At 45.6% G+C, this 18,617-nt stretch overlaps 1 protein-coding gene across 1 annotated transcript; it reads right to left on the reverse strand.

The window, feature by feature from the left end:
* Positions 1-415: 415 nt before the first annotated feature.
* HIF1AN (hypoxia inducible factor 1 subunit alpha inhibitor) lies at positions 416-17,300 on the reverse strand (the record flags this gene model as incomplete). Its single annotated transcript, XM_081005612.1, is given in 10 exon segments — positions 416-2,608; positions 4,551-4,661; positions 6,423-6,486; positions 7,513-7,619; positions 9,281-9,426; positions 10,468-10,616; positions 12,807-13,057; positions 16,812-17,143; positions 17,146-17,236; positions 17,238-17,300. Coding segments are annotated over 10 exon segments (1,359 nt in total). The 3' UTR covers positions 416-2,563.
* Between the last annotated feature and the right edge of the window lie 1,317 nt (positions 17,301-18,617).

The following is an 18,617-nucleotide window of genomic DNA, read 5'->3' on the forward strand; positions in this document are numbered from 1 at the left end:
TTCATAGAGAGAGGATGTATATTTCTTTGTTGTCTGCATAATAAGAAAGAAAGCATAGCATGTAGCCATAAATCTCATCACTTCCCTGTGCTGGATTCTCTGCTGAATGGGAGAACGTGCCTTAGAGCCTTATGAAAGGCTCAGGTCGTTAATTATTCGTCGGGAGGGCGATTCTGAAGGACTTGGATGAAGATGAGCTTTATCAGCTTGGCCGAGCGGAGATCCCAACAGCGTAGGCAAAAATTGTAGTTCTAGAGATCTACAAACACAAGGTTCTAGCAACAGCATCAAGAGTCTGAGCACTACACAGCGAGCCTATGCCACAGCCCTCAAAGGGATAGCCATTCCCACACTCCTGATCGAGTTCTCTGATAGAGAGGGCCATTTGTTGGGCAGAACAAAGGAAACGCCATACTTCTCTTTTTGGACAGTTTTATTTTAAGAACTACGCTTCAGGATGCATTACGCCTTTCCCACATGTCCTCACACATCATCACAGAAAACGCACACACACACACAGCTTTCCCCAATACCACAGCAGGGCATCAAAAGCATAGGATTAAAAAAACACAAAAAAACACAAGAGAAGACAGTAACTTAATCAGTCCATCAGTGCATTGTAAACGGAGTTCTTGCACCGGTCAGGCGCAATGATTTATTTTTCTTCTTTTTTTAAAAAAACCAACCGTTAAAAAACTTTCAAAAGTTACCTTTGGCAAAAAGAAATGAGAGATCCGAAGGTTGTGTTTAAGTCCCATCCTCTCCATTCCAAGCGAGGCGAGTGGCCCCTTTCCGCATGGGCTCTATGCAACAGCAAAATTCCACAAATTGCTCCAGTCTCTGTTGGCACCCTGGCCAATACTGCTGCACATCCAGGGCACTTTCCGTGAAGCACAAGAATTGCTTTTGCCCTCAGGCAAAGGCAGAATGCATTTATTAGTACTACCATTTGCCAAGTCCAATCTTGCTCTTCAGAAGCCATTCCATCCCCTTTCCCGATCTATTATCAATGGCAAGAACTCTGGCATTCCACTGCTTCTATGTGGCTGGCAGAGCTAAATCAAACAGTAGGTTTGGCTTATGACAAAGCTCCATTGCTCCCTCATTAAAGAGTCTGACCTGCCCAGTGAAATCTGAACCACTACCCAGCTTTCTCCAGAAGGTCTTCAGCTACTGCATTCTCAATTCACAGTAAAAGATTAGGTGTGTGATCCGTACTATAAAAGGATAAGAGCGTGATCTGTCCCAGAAAAGGTGAAGTCATGCTCAGGTGTTGTCCCAGCAAGCTGGTCATGACCTCTCTCCTGCTGGGACAAGCAAAGCTTTTGCAGCGAGGTCTTCTCAAAACTCTCCATTTCACAGAAAAGCACCTCTGTGGCAAAGGAACAAAGCTGGGATCTCAACTCAGCACTCTCGTCTTGATGAAACACAGCCAGAATCACCCACATTTCCTGCCAAGCAGGGAAAAGTGGAATAGAATGGACCCTACATAGAAGTCTGTCGAAAAAATCACTGCAATAAAGTGTTACTGTAACTTTGCTGTTCCCCTTCTCCACCTATTTATCCATTATAATCCAGTATGCAGAAGGCTGAGGATGGAGTGAAATTAACATTTCCATGTATGGAAAGAGAAACACAACACAAAGGTGTTTTTTACTGACAAAGGGCACTGGTGCTCATTGTGGAAAAGCCGTCCGGAGTGTAGCAAAGGGAATCTGTGTGTATGGGGATTTCAGCCCGGACTTTCAACAGAATTAAGAGGTCAGGCCCTCCAAAACGCTGTTTTCGATGTTAATTTGGCACAGCGGACTTGGAAGACTTTATTGTCTCCATCCCTACCTCCTCCCTCTGTGTACTTGTAACCATAATTTTGCTTTACATTAGAAAATTGTGCCATCAGAGAGAAGGCGACCTTTGACAAACACGGAAGCTAAACCTCAGAGAAGGGGTGGCGGGGAGATTTCTAATGCCAAGGTGCAGAGGGAAGATCTAAATGGCTTGTCTAGTTGCTTCTCACACACAGGCAACTATGCAGATGCCAGCATGCAATTGCTTTCACTTCCCAGGCAAAATAAGCAGACAGTGGAGTCTTACATGGCCAAAGGTTCTCTCCCGCTTCGGGAGACTCTCAAGACTTTGAGACTTACTGCGTCCACCCCTCACGCAACATCATACAATTCAGCTGGTGGGATGAACGCAAAAGACTGGCAGGACCAATCTAAACTCTGCTCCCTCCCCAAAAAAGTATTTTGCAATGTGACAGGTGGCAGGCAAGTACCAGGCGCCAATCTCTGTATACTGGCAGGCTGCAGACACATGAGTCCTTGGCAGCTAGGTTCCTACTTCGTAAAGCACGGGATCCTCTGGAAGGTTAAGTGAAGTTGAAAGAGGGATGGATGGGAGTGTTTGATAGTACCAGTCACTGCCTACGTTGGAGCAGGACAGGGCAGAGTTGTGCCAGGAGCACCTCAGTCTTTCAATTTCTGCGTGCGATACTAGCGCCTAGTATCTTCCACTTGTCTGTGAAGCGGCTCGCAACATCCACCACTGCAGAGGCCGAGGATTAGTCATACCGCCCCTTAATCATCATATTCAACAAGGGGCCCACCTGTTGAGACAACAACAAAGGAGTAAAACCACAAAAACTGTTGGCTATAGACATATGCCGAATGGAGTGATGTTTGCACAGCCAAAAATCTTCCCAAGATGAAAAACTGTAAACACAGCTGGAAAGAGCAGAACACCGTTGAAGTCAACACTAGAAGTTAATTCTGTGTCCAGGGCAGCTCCACCTGGTACGCAGGCTGAGACCCTACCTGCCTGCGGACTGTTTTGCCAGAGTGGTGCATGCTCTAGTTATCTCCCGCTTAGACTACTGCAATGCGCTCTATGTGGGGCTACCTTTGAAGGTGACCCGGAAACTGCAATTAATCCAGAATGTGGCAGCTAGACTGGTGACTGGGAGTGGCCGCCGGGACCACATAACACCAGTCCTGAGAGATCTGCATTGGCTCCCAGTACGTTTCCGAGCACAATTCAAAGTGCTGGTGCTGACCTTTAAAGCCCTAAATGGCCTCGGTCCTGTATACCTGAAGGAGCGTCTCCACCCCCATCGTTCAGCCTGGACACTGAGATCCAGCTCCGAGGGCCTTCTGGCGGTTCCCTCATTGTGAGAAGTGAGATTATAGGGAACCAGACAGAGGGCCTTCTTGGTAGTGGCACCCACCCTGTGGAACGCCCTCCCTTCAGATGTGAAGGAAATAAGCAGCTATCTTCTCTTTAAAAGACATCTGAAGGCAGCCCTGTTTAGGGAAGTTTTTAATATTTAATGCTGTACTGTTTTTAACACCTGATTGGAAGCCGCCCAGAGTGGCTGGGTAAACTCAGCCAGATGGGCGGGGTATAAATAATAAATTTATTATTATTATTATTATTATTATTATTATTACTGTGCATCTTCCCACCCATTCTCTTTTTTTTAAAAAAATAATTTTTATTAAGTTTTACAATTTTATAATCACCACAATCAACATTGTCTCAAAAGTAAAAAGGAATATAAATCCCCAGGCGCTCCCCCGACTTCCCTCAACTTCCTCTTATGGTTCTTTTGTCTATTTACTTCCCCTGCCTGTTTTATTCTACCTTAATATTGCAATCTTTAACTTAAATGTTGTTATATGCTTCACTTTTTTATACCATACTTATTTTCGCATTTCCACTTACACTTTGTTATTCTCCAATTTTTACATCTTAACGACTATATTTATTTTGTTAATTGTAAATGTTTACTCAAACCCTGCTAGTGAGTCCCCTTCTTTACAATATTTCTGTACATACAACATAAATGGTTCCCAGTCTTTTAAAAAGTCTCTATTGTCCTTGTCTATCTTCCAACCCATTCTCAGTAAAGGATAACAGGCTTGGAACTCAAGATTAATGTTTGGAGCCCTCGCCCCAGTAGAACAAGCAGCCTTAAAATCGCTGTCAATTGTCACTTGTTTGCAACACCAGTGTGCAATTGTTTACAGAGGTTTTCCTTAATAGTAACATCTATTGAACTCCGAGGCCCTTTGAAACCCTGGGCGAATCAGCCTACTTTTGAAATCCGCCACGTTTCCTGATGTATATAGAAGATCTTATTGTATCTTAAGTTTTGAGAGATGTCAATTTGCCAACGACATAGTGCTGAACCTCAAAAGTTAAACCGGAATGTCACTTGGCTTTGGGCAAATAGTACCAGAGATACCTCAAATTTGTATGACTCTATTAAAATCCACATTTTGTGGTGGATTTGCTTGTATTCCTTTTCATTTTAATACCACCCTAGCATCTTCGTAGATGATGTTCGGAGATATTTTATAATAAAAACATAAATACATGGCATAATTTATCGCCCTTCTTTTCTCCCAGGGTTAACCCTTCCTGCATATCTAAGGAACTGCAAACGACGGACAGAATTAGGCTGTTTTGGTGTTCTCAGGGCCTAATTAGAACTCGTGGGTTTCTGTGCAACTTAGCCCCCTAAAACAGTTTCCAGGTTTGTCCTGTACCTCTTGTGGGTTTCCAAGCGCCTCGCCCAGCATTTTCTCTATGTTCCTCATTATTGCCACCTTCTGATGAGCCTTTAGGGGATATTCAATCCTTTTGGGAGTTGGGGCACCCTGGGAAGAACACAAACACATATTTACATTACAGGCAGGTAGCCGTGTTGGGTCTGCCGTAGTCGACACACACACAAACACACACAAAATTCCTTCCAGTAGCACCTTAGAGACCAACTAAGTTAGTTATTGGTATGAGCTTTCGTGTGCATTCAGTGTATCTGAAGAAGTGTGCATGCACACGAAAGCTCATACCAATAACTGACTTAGTTGGTCTCTAAGGTGCTACTTGGGACGCGGGTGGCGCTGTGGGTTAAACCACAGAGCCTAGGACTTGCCGATCAGAAGGTCGGTGGTTTGAATCCCCACGACGGGGTGAGCTCCCGTTGCTCAGTCCCTGCTCCTGCCAACCTAGCAGTTCGAAAGCACGTCAAAGTGCAAATAGATAAATAGGTACCGCTCTGGCGGGAAGGTAAACGGCGTTTCCGTGTGCTGCTCTGGTTCACCAGAAGCGGCTTAGTCATGCTGGCCACATGACCCGGAAGCTGTACACCGGCTCCCTCGACCTATAGAGCAAGATGAGCACCGCAACCCCAGAGTCGGTCACGACTGGACCTAATGGTCGGGGTCCCTTTACCTTTACCTTAAGGTGCTACTGGAAGGAATTTTTTTAATTTTGTGTCGACATATTTACATGTGCTCATACTCTCAAAGAGGATTCCCACACACACACACTTAGGAAGCTTCCAAATCAAAAGAAACCCAGCCAGATGGGCGGAGTATAAATAATAAATTTTATTTTTATTATTATTATTATTATTATTATTATTATATAGACATAGAGACTAGCATCAAACTTGCAGTGTTCACTCTGGTTTCTGGTTTGGGAGGTAGCAGAAAAACCAAAAGGAAACAGCAGGATCATAAGTTTGTAGCACTTCATGTTACTTGAAAAAACTAACACACACACACACACAAGCACAATAAAACAGTGGCCAATAAAACAGTGGGGAACAGGAGGATGGTTGGTATTCTATTAGCAGCCAAATGGTACACAGTCATACTAGAGGTCATTGCACAAATGCTGGTCTAGGAAAGGGCTCCCTAAAAGAACCATCACCATTAAACAGTTAGGCATTATTTCAACCCAAGGAACTACATACTTCACAGAGGGAATATCTATGGACCGCCTCTCCCAATGTGAACCAGCTCTGACCCTGTGATCATCACTGGAAGCCCTTCTTTGTGTGCCTCCTCCACGGTAGCTCCAGAGGGTGACAACATGAGAAGGGGGTCCTTTCTGCAGCGGCTCCCTTTTGTGGAATGGGCTCCCCAGGAGTCTTCATTACATATCTTTAGGTGTCAGGTGAAAAAGTTTCTCTTTAACTAGACCTTTGGCTAATTAGCATTCTATGTCCTTTAAAATATGTTTGCGGGGGGGGGGGGGTATTGGTTTGTTTTGCTTTTGTTCTGTTATGTACTTTGTGTTCTCGTTTCGTATTTTTATGTTGTGATCTGCCCTGTGATCTTTGGATGAAGGGTGGTATGCAAATTTACTGAACAGCACCCATGCAGCCATACAAATCCATTAAGAGATGGAATTAAGAACACAGGCCAAGTTCGGCAGAGTTAATGTAACTCTAGGGAACCTTAAGCAGCCCTCAGAGGTGTGTAGGATGAAGAGGACAGATTTTATAATGTAGTACCATCAATACTGCATTACACCACACAATAAATATTTCAAGTAGCAGCTCTCTGTTTCTGTTCTGTTCATGCACAAAGTTCTCTTCTGCCAGCAACAAAAGCTAGAGGCATGTTTACCTTGTACCAAAAGTTTACAGTGATGGTAATTCCTCCGTTCAGCAGAGACTCGATGTGATGCCACCTGAATAGAATAACAGAAAGGCCAGGGAAATTGTATACGTTTCCAATTCTAGCCACAGAGAATTTAAGAATTAACAACATCAGTGCTACAGCATCAATGCAGACATCTCAGCTTGAGTCTTTGTTATTCTTTTATCCCCCTGGCTTCTATCCTATTTGCACTTCGTGCCAGGAAACTATGCTATGACTATCCGTGACCTCCTCTCGCTGTTTGTATCTGTCCTTATTTTAAGTTGCTCAATAGATCACACTCCCATGAATGGGTGCTCTCTTGAATGTGTATACTTTATCTCAGAATACAAACAAAGCATGCTTCCCGCCTTCAGTACCAACCTGACAAAGGTAGGTTCACTTTCATTCTAAGTTGAAAGGGCTACGGGAACTGAAGGCAGGCACTTTCTGCCCCTTTCCCCTATACTTTTACTTCCTGTGGGATGTGCGCCATTTCCCATTTAAGTCCCATAGAGATTGGTACATGGACAGATCCACACCCGACTTGGGTCAGACTTACTCTACCCTTACAGTAAAGGAGAACTCACCCAATGAGATTAGCCTCCGCTACTTGGGGTTTTTTTTTTTAGAAACTCAATGGAGACGGACTAAAATATTACACAGTTGTGTATGAAATTTTCAGTGGTTGGAACAGTTCGATCCTGTGTTGAACTGCCATGGTGAGAGTGCAAAAGGATAAGCCTCACCTTGCCTAAACCCACCCACCCAAATCCAAGCTACTAGCAAATGTCAAGGATGTTTTTATTTTTCCTCTCTCTTCTGGCATGAGAACACCTTAAAACACAAAAGCCTATTTATCCTCCATATCTTGAGGATAAAGGAAGCGCTCTCTCCCTTCTGAATACACAGAGAAGGTAAAAAGTGTAGGCCTTACAATACATCTGAGTCAAAAGAGAAAGAGCCACAGGCCTCTTGTGAGCCCAAGGTTCCTGTACCTTAATCTGGGGCCCTGGTTTCTGCTGCAGTTGTCCCATTCCCACCCCACCCTGTCCAATCCTCCGTCTATGATCCTTACCAATACATGGGGATATAAAGCACATCGCCTGGGCCCACCACTGTCTCATAGCCAACTACGTTCTGGAAATTGGGAAAGCGCTCATAGTCAGGATTGTCGAAGTCAACCTAGCAAAACAGGAAAAAAGAACATGTCACTGAAGAGGCTGAAGTCACAAAGGTCATCTAGAGAGTTCCCCAGAGAATGGTCCTTCCCATCCCCCAATTCCCCTCAGGTAAACCTGCACGAGCTCAGGTAGAGACAACAACCTGTTGCATACTAGTCACAAAAGTTAATCTGGAAAGTCAAGTGCTAGACTAAATTCTACATTTAACCCAATTTGTTTTCTTCAAAGCAAAATCAGTTAACGCAGTATTAAGTAAGACAGTAATAGACTGGGTTTGTCTCCTAAGTGCACATCAGTAAATGGTAGAAAAGAGGTCTGTGTTGCATGTCTGTACTATAGGTAGACAGTAAGCAAATGAAATGGGGAAGGTTGGGTTCAGGCTGAAGTCCAATCATGAGCTAGAATCTTGCTTTTACATTTTTTTTTTAAAAAGATAGGCTACCTAGAAATTTGGTAGGTTGTTTAGATACAGTGGTACCTCGCAAGACGAATGCCTCGCAAGACGAAAAACTCGCAAGACGAAATAGTTTTTCGTTTTTTGAGTTGCTTCGCAAGACGAATTTCCCTATGGGCTTGCTTCGCAAGACAAAAACGTCTTGCGAGTTTGTTTCCTTTTTCTTAAAACCGTTAATACCGTTAAAACCGTGCTTCGCAAGACGAAAAATTCACAAGATGAAAAAACTCGCAGAACAAATTAATTTCGTCTTGCGAGACACCACTGTACCTTGGTGGAAGGCGAATTCCATCCCATTAATTTGTTGTCCCTGGACAAGACTACACATACGGTTCTAAAAACTGTTTTCTCATGCCAATGTGGAGTGTACACGTTCAGAGGACAATGCACTACTCACATTGCATCCAATAGTATAGTGCTTTCTTAGTACAGTGTATAGTATGGATGCTGCATACTGGAGAGCCAACGTGATACAGGGGTTAGAGCGTTGGGAGTAGGAGTTGGGTCAAAGCTCCGATCAGCCACAAAGTTCAGTGTGTGACCTTGGGCCAGCCACTCTCTCGCTTGGAAAAACTTGCCTCAGAGAGTTGTTGAGAGAGTAAAATGGGGAAGAACCATCTTGAGTTCCTCAGAGAAGAGGCAGGATGCAAACGCAATAATGTGGGACGTTGCTGCGTTTAATCTGGAGCACAGCCACACTTTTCCCCATGGCACTGAATCACATGCAATCGTTTGAAAAGAAAGCAGGGCGTGTTTGTGTGCAGAAACCCCACATATAAGCACCTGCTTGCACACTGGGGTTTCTTTGCAGCAAAGTTGTTGCTTTTCATGTCTCTCTCCTTCAACATCAAGGGGTTAGGCTAAATTATCAGACTAAACACCAGCAAGTAAGGCCTGAACAGGACAAAGAGACGTTGACCACAAATAACAGGAGGAAAATACAGATCACGTTTTGCTTGTGACCTCTTTCAGGCTGGTCATTGTTAGACAGGACACAGAAGCCTGTGTGAATCTTCCATCTGATCAGAACAAAGGATAGTATTCAACTCAGTTTTACTCAGACCCACTGAAATTAAAGAATGTGAATAAGTTAGGTCCATTCATTTCCATCAGTTTACTCTGTGTAAAACTAAGTTGAATGCCACCCAAATATTTAATATCACATACTCCTACAAAGTAGGGGCCATTTGGCACAGATGTCGCCTTACCTGGCTCTGCCGATCACATGGGTGGTGCACAGGATAAGGATAGAGGCACTCAAACTGGTCAGGGGAAAACAGGATGCAACGCTTGTATCCCTTAATCTGAGCAAAGAAGTTCTGCTGCTCGTCATAGTGTGCTGGAGTCACATTCCCTTCATAAAAAGAAACAGAGACAGTGTAAACCTGACAGCCCTCTAAACACAAGTATTAATAATGAGGGCGTGCCTACATTACAAGTAAACCGTTAGAAAATAAAGTTTTAAGAGCATGTTGGGCAATTTAACAACACTCTCAGGACCCACTGAAGGCAACAGCTCCCATCATTGCGTAACGAAAGCCACTGACAAACCAATTCAAAACCAGTTTAACGGCTGTGGTTTAGAGGTTTTCTGAATAATAGTTATCCATACAGAGAGCTATCCAAAGCAAGGGAGGTAGTGTAACGGTTTTACTGTAGGCTGTCTTGTGAGAGATTGCCCTGAAAGGCAGGATAGAATCATTACCTTACAATGGGTGATCTGCATCGGTCATGCACCAAAATAAATCAAGTTCTACGTAGGGGGAGATCTAAACAGTGTATTCAGTTATACAGAGGACACTTATGAATGTATGTCATTGGTTTATAGCACTTGCATCATCTGGGTCCTCGCAACAAGACAGTAGTACACGTTACAGGACAAGGAAGAATTAGTTACATGCAAAAAGTCCTTCTCACTAGAGCAGTCAGATAACTGCCATGCGGCCTATTTGTGCAGCCAGAGGGAATGGATGCATGTGAAAGAAGTAAGAACCAAATAAGAAAAGTGTGGTTTATCTTTTCAGATGTAACCTGTGAACAAGAGGCCCTCGGGTAGCCAAAGTTATGCCCTCGAGACGTTTGGACTCCAACTTCCATCATCCCTGCTCGCTGGCCATGCTGCCTGGAGTCCAACAAGATCTGGGAGGCATAATGTTGGCTATCCTGGCATCTATGGACCACATCCCTGACACCGCTTCTTTGAATCAGGCCTCTGAATCACCTACATCAGATTTTTCATATATGAGATAACAGGGGCTAGATGTTGGATGTTTGTGCGCAAAAGGAATCCCTAAGAAGTTGTCTATCCTAAAAAATACCAAAAACAATAAAAGCAAAATGCAATGAGTTGTCCAAAGACCTTTAGGCACATTTAAGTCTAAGAAAGATCTGCTACCTTCCATGCCAATCAGTAACAAGTTGGATGTCAGCTGACCCCAGCCTCGCTTTGCCTGCTGCCTGTTAATCCAATTCCAATTGAAGCCCAGGAAATCCACCACGATTTTCCTCCCAACTGTGTCGTTCAGAGTCTGCTGCAGATAAAGCCTGCACATGGCAGAAAACAAGGGGAAAAGGAGGATTTTACATGTACGTCTGCAAAAAGGAAGATCTTGCTTGCCATCTTTCATTCATTTTTAGCCAGTGCCTCAAAAATACATTCACTTATATAGAAACCTGATAAGCAAAGGCTAACTTCACCCAGAGGACTGCAGATTTAAGGAAAGGATTCAATTGAGCAGTACCAAGTCAATAGAAATTGGGCAGGTATACACATGCAGGATGACCCATCTGTTCCCTGATGCACAAAACACATGGTTTCAGGTACTCTCATTCTCAGAGATCAGTCTAGAAGCTGTCCTATCTTTGTATCCTTTCAGACAGGATGCAAAACCTATCTTCCAAAAGACCTACAGCAGTGGATTAGGGACTGTGACCTAGTGTTAATACTGCTGTTGATTATACTGATTATGATAATAGGTTCCTAGCCTGCCTTTTAGGGTGTATGTCCTCCAGATGGGTTGCAACAAAGTAAGATACACCATTAAAATAGCAGTAAAAATAGCTAGCATTAAAATAGCAGTAGCAGAGTAAACAGTTCTCATATATAACCAACCATAAAACAACCCATAAAAAGCCCTTGTTTATGATGCTCTTATTTTCAAAACTGCATCTTTTTATTATTTTTATTCTATTATTTTTATAGAAAGCTGCTTTGAGCATTGGGGAGGATGGACAAAAATGCTAAACAATTTTTCAAAAAGGAAAAAACCACACACATCCAGTTGTACAACTGGCGAATGAGCGACTCCTTGATTCGGCTCACTGCAATCAACAAAGGAAGCAAAGGGTCTCTTCTCCCGAGCTGTGCAGCACTTTCTTCGTTGTAGCCTTTTTCTTGGCTTTAATTACACAGCCACTTTCCAATTAATTTAATAGGAGGGGGGACACTAGAACCAGCCCCCCACTAAGTCCAGAATCCAATTTCTTTTCCCCATCACCTCGAGTGCTGCCCAAAGGAACACACTTATTGGATGTCTTCAGCAGCAATACTAGCACAATAACTACGAGATATGATCCTGCTGCTTCAGGAAGACGCTTGTAAATGGTAAAAGGGGGATGAACAGGAAAGGGGGGAATTCCCTAGAAGGTAGGAAGTACAGGATTTGACCATGTGAAGAAAGAAATATATTCTGTTTTGGATCAGTCTGCACTATGACAGAATTTCTGTATGACGTAGAATGTCTCACTGTTTTCTTCAGTTTAAAACCCTGCAAGCAGCTAGCCAGGGATATCTCAGACTAGCCGCTTAGAACAGAGGTAGAGAACCGCAGGCCTGGGGGCCAAATGAAGCCCTCTCTATCTGGCCCTCTTCCTGCCCTCAGGACTCAAGGGGCTGCCCTTGAGACTGACCCAGAAACTCCAGCGGGTGCAGAATGCCGCAGCGAGACTCCTTACGGGGTCCTCACTGCGAGATCACATTCACCCGGTGCTATACCAGCTGCTCTGGCTCCCGGTGGAGTACAGGATCAGGTTTAAGGTGTTGGTTTTAACCTTTAAAGCCCTATACGGCCTAGGACCCTCGTACCTACGGGACCGCCTCTCCTGGTATGTCCCACAAGGAACTTACGGTCTTCAAACAAAAACATCTTGAAGGTCCCAGGCCACAGAGAGGTTAGGCTGGCCTCAACTAGAGCCAGGGCTTTTTTGGCTGTGGCTCTGAACTGGTGGAACGCTCTGTCACAAGAGACTAGGGCCCTGCGGGACTTGACGTCTTTCCACAGGGCCTGCAAGACAGAGCTGTTCCACCAGGCCTTTGGTCAGGGCACAGCCTGACTCCCTCCTTTGGCAATCTTCACAGAACTCTAGCCCAATGGTTGCCATCAATTTGATTTGAATTAATTTTATAATGAAATGATTTTAGAATGTTGTACTATTTTATTGTTGTTAGCCGCCCTGAGCCCGGCTTCGGCTGGGGAGGGCGGGATATAAATAAAATTTTTTATTATTATTATAATATTCCTATGTCACACCCTTCACCAGTCCTGCTTCACAACTTACATGAGATAAAACTTACACCAGTTGCTCCATCCACTCTGGCCCCACCCACCACTGAAATGTGTCCCCTAAATGAGAATGCAGTCTTTAGGCTGAAAAAGGTTCCCACTCCTGCCTTAGAAGAACTCAGTCCATGTCTCACAATAGAACCTAAATCACCAAGCCACCAACCGATGTTACCTTTCTCCACTATCCTGCTGTTCTATTTCTTGGAGCTGCTCAACGAAGTCGCTGAATTTCATCTCTTCCCTGCTTGATTTAGGCTTGAAGTTCTTAACGTTTGCCATTTTCTTCTCATCGTAATACAGGAACTTGTGTGTGCTTGCTCTATATACCGAAAAGTCCCCACTCCCAATGTTCTCCTGAAGATAGTCCAGGTCCCATTTTAGAGCAGGAAACACCAGATTTGTATCTGTCAACACCACTGGCTCCTAGGAAAGACAAGAAAAAAGCACAAGGCATAGCAATGCAAAATCCCAAGATAAGGTAGGAGGTATCAGCCACAAATATTCAGGTTGATTTTGCAACTAGGAATAAGCAATGGAAGGAAATAGAGACCCACACACACAAAGTAGCTGCAACTATTCATTGCCGTCACTCATAAAGCACAGCCTTACACACTGATGACAGCCCAATATAGCGGAACACTAGAAGTCAAAAAGCAGAATGGTGATGGGTTTACCTTTCTGCTTAATGCTCAAGCCATGAAACAAAATGCTTAACTCTTCCATAAGGATACTTAAATAGTGTTCAAAACTGAGATATACAGGCATACCTCGGGTTGAATATGCTTCATGTTGAGCGCGTTCGAGCTGCACTCCACGGCAACCCGGAAGAAACGGAGTGTGTTACTTCTGGGTTTCGCTGCTCGCGCATGCACAGACGCTCAAAATGACGTCACATGCATGCGCAGAAGCGGCGATAAGCGACGTGTGAGTGTGCAGACGTGCCGTCGCTAGTTCCGTTTGATTCTGGATGCAAATGGGGCTCCGGAACGGATCTCGTTCGCATCTCAAGGTACCACTGTATAAGCTAGGCACCAAATGGCAGCTTAAACCTAAGTTATGGTCACAACACAATGCTTATTTGCCAGGGGGTTGGACTAAATGACCCTCAGTGTCCCTTCCAATGCTACAATTCTACGATCTCAACTACATTGCTTGACTGTAGCTTGCCCTTACAATTCATTTCCCCAGTATGCAAGAGGGAGAAGAACACACAGTGGAAATGGAAATGGTATTAACTATGGTCTAAGGCAGAGGTTTTTTCACTGGCTCAATGGAGATGCTGGCTGCCAACCTGGTGCCCAGAAATCTCCATATAGTCACAACTGGGCCTGAGACAGAAACAAAATATGCCTGGCGCCCAGGAAATTTCTAACACTGTACTCAAATATTAGAAGCAAACACAGATTTGCCTCCAAATACCTCTATTGAGAGGTCTTTGAAGAACTTAAAGAGTTGTTTGAAAGGGAACAAGGCCTATCTCATCCATCATTCTATTCTCACAGTGGCTAACCAAGGACCTAAAGCAGGCTTCCTCAACCTCGGCCCTCCAGATGTTTTGAGACTACAATTCCCATCATCCCTGATGAGTGGTCCTGCTAGCTAGGGATCATGGGAGTTGTAGGCCAAAAACATCTGGAGGGCCGATGTTGGGGAAGCCTGGCCTAAAGGGACACCTATAATGGCACTCTCCCTTGTGAACCCCAACAGCTGATGTTCAGAGGAACACTGCCAATTACTAGTAGCCTTATTCTCCAAGAATGTGCCTAATCCCCTCTTAAAGTCACCCAAGTTAGTGGCTATCACTCCAATGATGAGAATACACCAGCCTTAGAAATAAATTATTGGGGAGCAGAAGACGGGCAGCAGAAGGGCATACTTTTCCTGCCTATCCTAAAGCTGCTCACTTTCCATTCCGCAATCAAACCACTATGGTGCTGCTTCTAGTCTTGCAGACACCCAAAACCTTGCCTTCAGCCCAATGCCCCAGTTTACCACAGCAGTGTCACTTGCTATTTCAAAGCCCTTTTTTAGTTGTAAATGCACAGGAACTGTAATGCTGAAACAGGAACAATATCAGCAGGTTTTTCATATAGCAACTGCAGAATAAAGTATAATGAGTAAAAAGGGGATCCAGGTGACTAAGAAATATTTTGCAAACAAAAATAATATAAAAACCACCCTCTTCTTTCCTCAGCCTATGTACCACAAATCACTAACCTGTGCATGCGTGGGCCAGCTTGCCTTTATTTGAAGGTTGCTTGTCAAAATTGAATATTCCTACCATGGGGATGTTTAAAAGAGGAGGTAGGAAAACTTCCCTCTATGCCCCCCCTTTCCCCCCTATTTTTTCAAGGTTGAAGCCTCCTGATCCAGCAACCCTACTCCATCATGTGAACCTTCTCAGGATCTGAGATCTTTGAGGAAGGCCCTCTTCTTGGTCCCGCTACCCTCATAGATACAGAGAGGGCCTTCTCTGTGGTGGCTGCTCCCAGGCAACTTTGGAACACCCTCTCTGGCTCCCTCCTTCCTATCCTTCTGCCGGCAGGTGAAGACCTTCTGGAAACTGACCGCTTTTAATTAAAGGGCTGGTGCCATGCTGTTTTGATTATAATTCTGTGTGTGGTTTTAAGCATATGTGTAATTAGTTTTAATTCTATCAATGTTTAATGGTTTTTATAATGAAAGCTTCTTTCTCTGTTTTTAGCTGATTTGTTTTTAGCTGTAAGATGCCTTGAGTCTCTGTTTGGGGAAAAGGCAAGGTGTATATTTAAGAATGTATATGTATAATAATACTGGAGGCACACTAACGAAGGCTGGTGGCAAAGCGGAGGGAAGCAGACAGGTGGGCCTGGGTGGGTTGCTCTCAGCAGAGGGGACCCCCCACTTCCTCCAGGAAGGAAACTCAGGCCTCCATCCCTCTCACTGTAAGCTGCCTTAAGTCACTGTCAGGGGAAAAGGCAGGGTATAGAGTATTACAGAACTGTAGAGTTGGAAGGAACCCCAAGGATCATCTAATATAACCCCTGCAATTCATGTGTGTGTGTATGGTAGGAATAGACAAGAATGTACAAATGCATATACATACATGTGTATGTGTAATAATAATAATACAGTGGTACCTCGCAAGACGAATGCCTCGCAAGACGAAAAACGCGCAAGACGAAAGAGTTTTCCGTTTTTTGAGTCGTTCCGCAAGACGAATTTCCCTATGGGCTTGCTTCGCAAGACGAAACGTCTTGCGAGTTCTTGCGAGTTTGTTTCCTTTTTCTTAAAGCCGCTAAGCCGTTAATAGCCGTTAATAGCCGCTAATAGCCGTGCTTCGCAAGACGAAAAAACCGCAAGACGAAGAGACTCGCAGAACGGATTAATTTCGTCTTGCGAGGCACCACTGTACTGGAGGCACCCTAACGAAGGCTGGTGGCAAAGCGGGGGGAAGCAGATGAGTGGGCCTGGGTGGGTTGCTCTCAGCAGAGGGGACCCCCCACTTCCTCCAGGAAGGAAACTCAGGCCTCCATCCCTCTCACTGTAAGCTGCCTTAAGTCACTGTCAAGGAAAAAGGCAGGGTATACGGAATTGGAAGGGACCCTGATGATCATCTAGTTAGTATAACCCCTGCAATGCATATATGTGTGTGTGTGTGTGTGTGTGTGTACACCCCCCCACCCCACCCATTTGGGGGTATGGATAGACAGATAGGAATGAATGTATAAATACATATACATATTTGTGTGTGTGTAATAATAATAATAATAATAATAATGCTAGAGGCACCCTAACCAAGGCTGGTGGCAAATCGTAGGAGAGGAGGCCAGGGCGTTTGCAACCCTCCCTACCCCTCTCCGGGTCTCAGCACCGGGGACCCTTCCCCCCTTCCGCGTATATATATATATATATATATATACACCCCCGACCCCCCCCCCACATTTGGGGGTATGGATAGACAGACAGGAACGTATAAATGCATATACGTATTTTTGTGTGTGTAATAATAATAATAATGATTGAGGCACCCTAACCAAGGCTGGCGGAAAACCGTAGGAGAGGGGGCCAAGCCCCACACCCTACCCCTCTCAACCACCCCCCCCCCGGGTCTCAGCACAGGGGACCCCTCCCCCCTTCCTCCGAGGGGGGGGGCGCGCGTGTGTTTTGTGTCTGGGAAGGAGCCCGACCCCCTCACCTCGTTCTCGATGAGCTCCTCGGCCCGGGGGTCCCCGTGGCGGAGCCTGGGGATGGGCCGCGTGGCGAAGCCGTAGCGCCGGAACTGGGCTTCGCTCCAGCCTCGGTGGGGGCGGCCCCCGACCTCCCGCTCCTCCTCCTCTTCCTCGCCGCCGCCGCCGCCTTCGGGGCCCCTGGAAGGAAGGGGGGGCGGAGAAGGGCCCCCGTTCTCCTCAGCAGCCGGGGAGGGGGAGGAGCAGGACGCCATCGCCCACCTCGCGACGCTGGGCAGCCCGGGGACTCTCGGCGGCGGCAGCGGCGCCTCGCTCGCTCCCTCAGGCGGAAACGGCGGCCAGGAACATCCGGGTACGCCAGGACGTGCCCGTTGTTGTTGTTGTTGTTGTTGCCGGCGTCGTCGTCCGCTGGGAGAGGGGAAGACTTCCGGTCCGGCCCGAACGCAGCGGCGACCCCTGGCGGGCGGCCGAGGAAACGCGCCCTGAGCCATCAGCATCTCAGCTTGGAGCACCTTTGGTAAGCAGCAGGGCCGGCGCAGGCAGGCAGTTTTTGGGTGCCTGAGGCCAGAGGGCGCATGCGCGCATCCTGCCAGGGCAGAGCGTGTGAGTGAATAGCTGCCCCGGGAGCAAGAGGGCAGGGAGGCAGCTACAGATTTGGCTTTTCGATCTGGCTTGATTTGCATCCCAAAGCGGATAACGACAATGTACAGTGGTGCCCCGCAAGACGGAAAACCCGCTAGACGAAAGGGTTTTCCGTTTTGGAGTTGCTTCGCAGGACGAATTTCCCTATGGGCTTGCTTCGCAAGACGAAAATGTCTTGCGAGTCTTGAGATTTTTTTCCCGCCTCCCCCCCCCCTTTTCTAAGCCACTAAGGCACTAATAGCCTTTTAGCAGCTAAGCCGCTAAGCCGATAAGCCTTTAATAGCCGCTAAACCGCTAATAGCGCTAATCCGCTAATCCACTAATAGGGTTGCTTCGCAAGACGAAAAAACCGCTAGACGAAGACACTCGCGGAACGGATTAATTTCGTCTTGCGAGGCACCACTGTAATGAAATGGAACAAATCCTTCCAGTAGCACCTTTAAGACCAACTAAGTTAGTTCTTGGTATGAGCTTTCGTGTGCAAGCACACTTCTTCAGATACACTGAAACAGAAGTTGCCAGATCCTTCTATATAGTGAGAAGGTGGGGAGGGGTATTACTCAGAAGGGTGGTGGGAATGGGAGATTGGCAGATAGCTGAGATGAGCCTGCTGACGACTCTTAACGACTGTAATGGGTCTTACATTAAGAGTCGTCAGCAGGCTCATCCCAGCTATCTGCCAATCTCCCATTCCCACCACCCTTCTGAGTAATACCCCTCCCCACCTTCTCACTATATAGAAGGATCTGGCAACTTCTGTTTCAGTGTATCTGAAGAAGTGTGCTTGCACACGAAAGCTCATACCAAGAACTAACTTAGTTGGTCTTAAAGGTGCTACTGGAAGGATTTTTTTTATTTTGACTATGGCAGACCAACACGGCTACCTATCTGTAAATGAAATGGAACGTCACAAATGCAGCGCAAATCAAGTAAAATAATTAAGGTGGGGTATAAGAGAGAGAAAGTGAGAGAAATCTGCTCTTGGCATGCTTAGGAAATTATTTGCAACTAAGATGGCTGTCTTTTCTATTTTTCTTTACAGTGGTACCTCGGGTTAAGAACTTAATTCGTTCCGGAGGTCCGTTCTTAACCTGAAACTGTTCTTAACCTGGAGCACCACTTTGGCTAATGGGGCCTCCTGCTACCACCACGCTGCCGGAGCACGATTTCTG

This window comes from Podarcis pityusensis, assembly GCF_964106645.2.
Source record: "Podarcis pityusensis genome assembly, chromosome: 5".
Taxonomy (NCBI): Eukaryota; Metazoa; Chordata; class Lepidosauria; order Squamata; family Lacertidae; genus Podarcis; species Podarcis pityusensis.